Source organism: Octopus bimaculoides, chromosome 19 (genome assembly GCF_001194135.2).
Source record: "Octopus bimaculoides isolate UCB-OBI-ISO-001 chromosome 19, ASM119413v2, whole genome shotgun sequence".
In the NCBI taxonomy this organism is placed as follows: domain Eukaryota; kingdom Metazoa; phylum Mollusca; class Cephalopoda; order Octopoda; family Octopodidae; genus Octopus; species Octopus bimaculoides.
In genome coordinates, this window is record NC_068999.1 from 25,273,529 (window position 1) to 25,283,474 (window position 9,946).

General features: G+C 31.0%; 1 protein-coding gene across 1 annotated transcript in view; it reads right to left on the reverse strand.

The window, feature by feature from the left end:
- Positions 1 to 1,349: 1,349 nt before the first annotated feature.
- The window catches only part of LOC106883718 (collagen alpha-5(IV) chain), a 182,189-nt gene continuing 173,592 nt past the window's right edge, over positions 1,350 to 9,946 (reverse strand). The window contains exons 34-37 of the mRNA XM_052974901.1: positions 9,290 to 9,402; positions 6,652 to 6,857; positions 5,374 to 5,460; positions 1,350 to 3,886 (exon numbers count right to left, since the gene is read on the reverse strand). Coding sequence (XP_052830861.1) covers positions 3,629 to 3,886; positions 5,374 to 5,460; positions 6,652 to 6,857; positions 9,290 to 9,402 — 664 coding nt within the window. The 3' untranslated portion in view covers positions 1,350 to 3,628. The remainder of the gene's footprint in view (positions 3,887 to 5,373; positions 5,461 to 6,651; positions 6,858 to 9,289; positions 9,403 to 9,946) is intronic.

Here is a 9,946-nt window from a genome sequence, read left to right on the forward strand (position 1 = left end):
CTGTGAAAGTATCTGTCACTACAGTATCGAAATGTGATTGTTTCAGTTAGTGGAATAGTTTCATTTTTAAAGTGAAAGTATTTGACAGGAGTGTTTTTGTTTCACTTTTGACACGTAATACTTAAATAGTGGAGGAGATATTATGTTGCCGTGTGCTCGAACTCTGCAAGAAGTTAATTATTTTTTTTGACTAAAACACAACTGGAACCCTAAGTAAGGCATGTGTAAAATTTGAATGAAATTGGTTGCGTAGTTCTCGAGTTTTAGGGATTCACACAGACAGACAGACAGACACACATTCTCATTTTTATATATATAGATTATTATTATTATTATTTTATCTCCCTTACTTGAATTTCTGAGATAAGTTGTAACTTTTCTTTAGATATAGTCATAGATAATAGCTTCCTAGTCAAAAGTTATATTGCTATTGACTATGAGGTAGGATATCACTGTTAACAACAGGATGGGGAAAGAAGTTTTTATTTGTATTTCAACACATGCCTTCCGATGGATGGGTTTTATTACCAAAGCTAGGAGAAACTTAGGAGTCCTAATTTTATTAATAAAATGTCAAACCTAGTTAGGAGAATGCTCAGCTGTTTAGTAGCCGATAATTGTTTATAAATGTGATCCTTGGTTAGAAATGAGATATGCGAAAAATAGGCAGACAGGAAGGAAAACAGGAAAATAAGATGAGGATGTGGGTGAAGAGAAAATTTTGTTTGCATATAAGCATATGTAACAGATAATCAGTGAGTACTGATAATCTGGCTAATTTAGAATGGGATGTAATCAGAGATCTGCAGAATATTTTAGAAAAATCTCTGGTTATGACAAAGTAATTTATAACATTTTCTTTATATTTTTATAGTTAGGGACTTTATAGTTTTAGCTTGACTTGAGAAGCAAATGTGGAATTAATTTTGTTGTTTCTCAAGCCTTCCTTTCAAGAATCTAAATTTTATGAGTCTGCTCAATCAAGGCTATCTAAATTGATATTAACCAAAGCTTTTAGCCTACTAATATCACTGGTACATACAGATTATGAAATACTAATTAAATTACAAAACAGTAGAATTAACTGTAATAGTTACAAGATATTTAAGAATTTAATTTTCATATAGTAAACTTTATATAAATATGTTATAACCAGTGTCTACTTTTTAAGATACTGTAGTTTTTAACATAATTTAACAGATAAAAGAAAAATATTTTTTGCCATAACATATTTCATAGACTCTTTTAAGAGAAAAAAAAATGTTCATTCTAGTTGAGAAATATATTCTCATGAATTAATACCAATGGCTACCATGAAGACACCATATTAATAACAAAGAAACTAGCACTTCACAGTTTTTATTAATTTTTTATTTTAATTCATAAACATTCTTGTTGCGCCTCTGCAACTTCCTCAAATGAGTTCTTCATATTCAATATATAATGTGTTGCTGAGCAGCACCATGCATTTTAGAGAGAGAGAGAGAGAGAGAGAGAGAGAGAGAGAAAGAGTGTGTGTGTGTGTGTATGTGTGTGTGTGTGTGTGTGTGTGTGTGTGTGTGTGCGCATGCACACGCGCACTGTTTTTCATGTTGAATTTTGGGTAAAGTATTTTCTTTTCAGCTTTGTCTCAAGATATGTTTTATATATAGAAGCTGAAGACACCCTGAAGCTGAGATTAAATGCTTCTGAAAACAAAAATTATTTTATATAAATAAAAGTAATTTGATGGCAGTGAATTGTCATAATACTATTGTTTTGAAAACCAACAAAGCACTATTTTACTCATGTCTATAACAGTGTCTTTAATTAATTCCTAGTTCTTATAAAAATTATAGTTTATCCAAGAGAACTCATCTAACTTGTTTCTTTACAAAGTTTTCCATTGCTAACCAAACTAATAGTAAGGATCTGAAGATACCTCCCTAAACATTAAAACGATGTTGCACTTAGATGCTCCCCTTACAACAGTTTAGTACAATACTCTGATAATCCATCAAACTACAGAATGAAGGACGCTGTTAAAACTCTTCTCCAGTTCAAAAATTCAAGACAATGATTATGCTTTTCTCCTAACATGATACACCTAATTTCTTGCTTTCTCCCTCTTATCTACTTTCTTCCATTCTTCCCACATTTGTCAAGAGATCTTCTAACAATTCAACAAATGCAAAACAATCTTTGTTTTATAAATATATATTTTCGTAACTGCAAATCAATCAAATGATAATTGTGTCATTTCGGCAAAACTGAATAAAAGAGTTTTGTGTCTTGTTCAAGAGTATAACAATCTGTGCTGTCATTTCAGCTCCCAATTATGTAGTTATTAGGTCTTCAAATTAATCTCATAATCCTTGTATATCTGTAATATTATCATAATTGTTAGATAAGTAACCAAATAATCAATGAGATATTATGAAACAACATAAATTGAGAGAAAAGGATCAGAAAACAGTTAAATTAAGAAAATGTTTTTATATCATTTATTTGGAAACAAACATGGCCATCCAGTTAAAAAAATACAGGAACAAAAAAAAAAACTGAAAAACCTACAGTATATTAATGTTTTATTAAAAGTATCAGAGGGTGAATGTAAACTATTTCCTTTATTTTACCAATTAAATATAACTAGACTTTGTTCAGATGCTTTCATAAAAACAAACTAAAAAAATAAAACATGAATAACAATATACTTCTAAAACCTTGTATCGTTGTATATCATATAAGCATTTCAAGAAAGAAATTCCCTCATAATATCACATACTTTAGGTTGAAGAATATTGCATGTATTTTCAAAAGACAAAGTATGTTAACATAAATGCCTAAGAAGTAAATATCTTTTCATTTTTTCCCACATATGCTGAGACATTAAAATATTCTTCTTTGTAAAAACTTGAGAGTTCTGGCAGTGATTTCAAACTTTGATAAAGACAGCAGATATATATTATTAGACATGTGTGAGATGTTCGAAAACCCCATTACAATTAAATAGGAAAACAGGCCATTACATCAATATTAATACACACACATTGACATATTTAAACCTACCATATACACACACACACATTCACATATTTGTGTGTGTGTGTGTGTGTGTGTGTGTGTGTGTGTGTGTGTGTGTGCATGTAGAAAGAGAAAGAGAAATATATGAGTGTATATGTGAGAAAATGCACACATATGCATTTATTTGTGTTTGTGTGTGTGACTGTTTGTATCAGGGAGTAAATAAGAAAAAAAAAGTCATATAGTACTTTTAGACTTTAGCTTTATAAAAGAAAAAAATATAACAATAGTGAAAAGAGGATTCCTTCAGCTTTTAGTTTCCAAAAGATGTTGACACAGTATTAGCACCATTTGAAGAACTGAATAAACATCAGTAGATCAGCTTCTAATATATTACAAAAACGAATATTAATGGAAGTAACTACTGAAGATCCAACCACAATTCAATATTGTTGTCATCAGCAAGAAAAATAATATTGATCTTAGTAGCTTAGCAATGTTGCATTGACTTAGTATACATTCTCCCCTCAATTTGAATGTTGTTCATTTGTTACTTGAATTAGCGTGATTTTTTTTATTATCATAGTCTTAGGCTGTAATTTAGTGATAGAACAGTAACACTAGGTTAAGATACTCGCATACACACTTTGCATCTGCCTACACGTCGACGCTGTGCACCAGCTTTCAATGTTTCACTCAAAGGTCGTGAGAACTGAGCTGACCGGTCAATTGTAGCCATCCAGAAAGATATTGATGTTGAATAATAATTACAAGAGCCACGACCACCCTGGCATTCAATAAATGGTTGGTTTCGGAAATCTTCAAGACAGGAACCAGCTGATTCAAGTGGTTGCCCTGACCCTTCAATAACACCACTTGTGTACTGAAATGAGAAAGAAATGTAGAATTTTTAAATTGAGCAATTTATCCGGTGTTAACAATAAACATCTTTAAAATAAATCAATTACAATATTTTAATTACACAAATAAACCAATAAAATGCAGAGTAGCATATTTTCAGATTCATTGATGCATCAGTAAATTCCATTAAGATATAATAACACTGTTGATAAGTTGGTAAGATTTAGTAAAATGATCAGAAACATTAAGAGTGCTACTTCAATTGGCTTTTGAAAAATTAAGCATATTAGAAACAAATTCATCTAAATACTTAATTATTGGTGACTTTTCTGGGAATTCTTGAGCAACTACTCGTGTATCTTTTTCAGAGACACAACGAAATGCCAACAGTAGATTTGAGTTAAGCCATGACCTATTATTTTTTTTTATCTTCACATTGATTTTTGAGGATTTTAAAAAACGGAGATACTTTTAACATCTATTTTTTTATTGATAATATTTAATTATTTTTCATCTTCAGACATTTTCAGGAATTGTTAGATAGTGCGAGTTAGCCCTTCTCCCTAAGAATAACTTTTCAATCCTCATGTTGAAACAATAATTATTTTTTTAGCTCAAATATTGTTGTTGTTTAACTCCAAGTCAACCACGACTGAGCTGAGTTATGATCAATGTATTCCATCTATGATCATCCGTCATTTTCTTTTCCGAAATGACAGTATATAAAGAGGAGATTTAGCAGATCTTTTTTAAAACGGGGGCCACATTTTTCATTAATGTTTTACGAAGTGTTTTTGGTACGGAAAGACTTTCAAACTTCGTATACTTATCTATTTTGTGTTATAGAACAGAAAAATATTTTTGTATTCGAATTTATTTCATGTAAAAAATTGTCTTATTTCGATAATTTCAACCAATCAGTGACAAGTATTCAGTTGTTTACATTTACTCCTTTGGCTCATTAAGCGATGTAAAGTGTATTTAATCTCCATACCTTCGTTTTATTTGCTTTTTTCATTTTAAATTTGCTTTAACCCTAACCCTAGGGTTAGGGTTAATTGTTTCAGAATCGTTTGTTTATGTAGTCGGCACTTAATGTATATCGGCTGAATGGACGTCAGTGATTGGTTGAAATTACAGAAATACGACAACTTTAACATGGAATAATTTACGGATTTCTTTTTTTTTTAAGAAGACTAAGAGAAAAATATGTTTTATATGACACATTCTACCAGTGTTCCAAGTTTCAAAGTGTTTCGTTAATGAAAAATGTGGCCCCCGTTTTAAAAAAGATCCGATTTAGCTACTGTTACATGTTACTGAGTAACCATAGGGGACTTTTGTTGACTTATTCAGCTAAATTGGTTTAAAATATCAACATTTTCTTCGTTGCAATGTCCCACAAGACCTTAATTTTAGGACTTTGTTCCATGAAATAGTGGAAAAACAAAAATAATATGCAATTAATTATCGACAAACTTATATTAAAAGAAATAGATATGTTCTTACCATAATGAAACTGTACCCAATCCACATTGTTTGGAAACCAGGAGGACAATCAGGGATCATGATTGTTTGGCTGTGAACTGCTAGGACCTAATGAAAAAATTTTGAAAAAAAGAAATAATTTTGAAGAAAGACATTACTAGTTCTAATTATTAGTAACATGTTTTAAAATTGCTTAACAAATTGTATTATTTTAATTAAATTATGTGACAGTGACAATGATGCTTGTATGAAGATGTTCTATGAATGAATGGCAGTTGTTAGTTTTGAGCAAATAAATCTATGAACACAGACCAGTCAAATGATCTACTGATCTATTGTTCCAGACATTCTATATATCTTCTTAGTTGAAGGTCACAATGTGCATGTAGATCTGCCCTGGCTTATCTTAAGTGATGCTGTAAGTAATAGGTCATGTATATATAGTATGTATTCGGACCAGATATCAAATTTGGGGTTACCAAGACCAAGAACTAAAGATTTGTTACTTCAAATGATAGCATAAGCTACAAAGGCTTGAATTTATGGAAAACAGAATGTTAAACATTTTTCAAAAGCACTACCATGGAACACTATAGGATGGAGAAGTCTAGATTATGCAGCTATCACCTGTATACATTGCATATATAGTATGTTTGCCATTATCAACCTCCTGATTCTGTGTTAAAATCTGATCATGAGCTAAAAATGTAAATTGAAAGCCAACCTAAAGCACATAATGGTTGTATGAAATAATTGTTCATTTATATTGACATCTTTATATAGTGTTGAGAGCTCTCTCTTATGTTAGGCATAAACTTTGTACTATCACCAATGCTTGTTATATTAATATAACAAAGGGTACTTTGATCTACAAGAAGGATGAATTTTGATTGGCCAAGAAATAAAAAGACTATTTGCATGATTGCTTCATGGAAGGTAATGGCAGTAGGGCTTATGATTTGAGAATTCATGCAACTTAGAGAATGCTCTTTAATTTCCAAACTTTCTTGTTACACTTAATCTTTCCGTATTTGTCCTTTCAAATTACATTGTCTACAAAATAATTTTTGCTGATTATATTTAAAATGAGAAAGGAAATAGAAAGTTGTAAAATTCATGCCTGACAGAGATAATATGGCATCAGACGGGATTTGTAAACATGTTAACTTTTAGTTTGGCAGATGCAGATTTTATAGTTGTTGTTATAGTAGGAAGAGGAGAAGGAGACTATCTTTGGTGTTGATGGTTCAAATTATGTTGATAATACTTACAGAAAATTCAGAACATCATTTCACTTACCTGTGATGTTGTTTCACAAACTGCACATCTACTAATATAAGATCGAATATCTTCACCTTCTATAGGTGTCATCATCCTTGTCATAGGTTCAGGTGTTGATAGCCAGTAACTGTAGTCATTACGGGATGCAACAGTGCATCTGTTGTTTAAGTTACAGAACATGAAAGGCATTGTATTAAATCTCCTTAAGCAGCTACCAGGCAGACCTGAAACCATGAAACAAATCAATAATTACATTGTCATAAAAAATTGTTTTGAAGAATTCATAAAACTTTAAAATATTCATAAAATTGAAATGTTTAATGTTGGAAAACTTGAATAAGAAACATTTTTGTGCATAATATTTCTGTGAATTGTTTGTGATATTTTTTTTACTTTCTTGTATGTTGGCATTTATTGAATGAAGATAGTGATTTGCTTATGTTTTTATAACCAAATTTTTTTTTTCAAGCATTGATGCATTTTGTAGCTAAGCAAATGATTTTGAAAGAAATAATAAGTTGTAGTTTGAAAGAAATATTAAGTTGTTTGGAAAGTTCTGAGCATTTTAAGCCAAATCCAAATGCTTCATTGAACACACCTGAAACAGAACAGTTAAAACTTTGGCATTGCATAAAGTGATAAGTGCATTTCTTCTTTGTTTCTGTTAAAAATAGATTTATTTTTCATTCTGGTTACCCTTTATTGACATTTGAAATGGATAACTAAAACTTTCATATTCGTATTGTAATACTTTTGTTTTTCAAACGAGGAGAAAATGCTGCAAAGATTTGCAAAAACATTTGTGAAGTTTATGGTGATGATGCTGCAGGTGAATCAACTGTTCAAAGGTGGTTTGCAAAATTTAAAGCTGGAGAGTTCAGCTTGAAAGATGATAGTCAGAGTAGAAGACCTTCAAAATTGGATGAAGATGTTTTGAAGGGAAAAAATCCAAGAAAACTCAAATATCACGACAAGAGAACTTGTAGAGGAGTTTGAAGTTTCTATAAGTATGGTTCATGAACACCTAGTGAAGCTAGGATACAGTTTTCGCTATAATGTATGGGTCCCTCACAAACTCTCAGAAAAGAATTGCTTGGACCAGTATTCTGTTTGTGATATGCTTTTGCAATGAAATGAAAGCATGTCTTTTTTGAAACAATTTAGACTGGTAATGAAAAGTGGATTGTGTATGAAAACATAGTGCAAAAAAGACCCTGGAGTTTGCATAGGGATCCCCCAAAACAGCAACCAAAGATGACTATCCATGCCAAAAAAGTTGTGCTTTGTGTTATTAAGGCATTATTTATAATGTGCTTCTCCCACAAAACCAGACCATTAATTCTGATGTGTACTGTCATCAGCTGGCTAATGTGAACCAAAAAAAATCAAAGAACTGAGGCCAGAGATTGCCAACAGGAAAGGGGTAGTGTTCCAACAAGACAATGTCCAACCACATGTGGTGGGATCTCTTACCTCATCCAACTACCATTTGTTTTTGTCTCTACAGAACTTATTGCAAGGAAAAACAGTTAATGATTTAGATGGAGTCAAAATGCATCTAGATAACTTTTTATCTTCAAAATCAGTCAAATTTTATGCCAATAGAATATTTGAATTACCTAATAGATGGGCAAAGGTCAGTAATAAAATTTACTGAAAGGTCAATTATTTATATCCCTTTTTGCATATTAAAAAACACTCAGAACTTTCCAAACAATCTAATATATTACAATATGTGTAAGAGTACAATATAATCTGATACTCTGAAGATGAAAAGTCATAAAAGCTCTTTTATAATTAAGCAAATCTACTTAATAATTTTTGCAGAATAATAATTAGATATTAAGTAGGCTCAGCTCATGTCTAGTGAGCTCCTAACAAAATCCAAATTCACAATCCATTTTTTATTTATATGTGAAACCATTTCATGAAAATTACATAGTTTATTTAGGAGAGTCACTTTGTTTGAGGAAAGTCACATAGTTTTAGGAGAGTCACTTACTTTTAGGAGAGCCACTTATTTTTAAGAGAGCCACTTATTTTTAGGAGAGCTAGATAGTTTTAGGGCATGTCTTAAATGTAATCCAAAAGAGCAGAGAAATGCATCTAAATCTAAATGACAGGAAATGACATTTTTAAATATCATGAAAAAAATATCTGAGTAGATGATTTTATTGATGAAATACTCAATAAACAGAATACTAACTTTAAAGTGAACCATTTCAAAGCTCAAGTCTGAAAACCTCTACAATTCCTGATTTGACTGCTTCCAAATTTGTATAGATATACAAACAATTCAACTGAGAGACATAAGTGAATCTGAATGAACAATGAAAATGAATCGACCCAAACTTGATTGTAATCATTAGCCTTGATTGTCAAACCAGTATTTTCTCTCCTTGGATTATTACCTCAATTTTATTTCAGAGAAAGGCTAAATAAACTGTAGAAACTATACCAAAGCAGATAATGGAGGCTGGTGCAGCCCCTGGCCTTATAAGCTCCTGTCAAACCAGCCAACCCATGGCAACGTGGAAAACTTCCCTTTTTATTTTTAGGTGTCTTTTTATATAGTAAGGTGTAATTTAGAGAAAATTCAGCTTATCATACATGTCTTTTTCAAAATGAGATCAAAATGTAACAACATATTACTGACCTAAATCTTGTGATGCTGAACGTCCATTGCCAATTAAGAAAAGAAGAGAGTATCCTTCCCAGAGTTTTGTTGATCTTGCAGGACACTCAGGGACTCCAGTATTCTGGCTGTGTCTACAAAATAAGTCCAAATTCTCTAAAAATACTGTGTATTTAAAACAATTTCGTTAACAACATATGTGGAGAATTTTGTAAGATCATAGAGTTAACTTGTTTTCCACTGATATTTCTTTCATTAACCTCAAAGGAATTAAAGACAAAAGAAAACTGAACCAGGATGATTTGAAAATAGAACACTTCAATAAATTGTCCAGTTTATACTTTGATTGGCTGTACCAAGGAAATAGTTAATTATAAAGAAACATTTAACAATAGAAATATAACAGAGATTATTTAGAACCGACATAGGTAACCGTCTTTCATTATCAGGTGGGTTACACTACTAAATAAACTCAAGCTAGTGAATTACCTCTATACTATTTGAATTATTACTAAATTTCTGTATTACTTATAAAAACAGCAGATTGTTAAAATATGTCATACATCTAGTTTCAATTGACATAGTATGCCAATACATTAAATATGTTGTGCAGAATATGCATATTCCATATATTTGTGATGAAAATAGTTGATTAAATATTAAGTAAACACTTCTTAC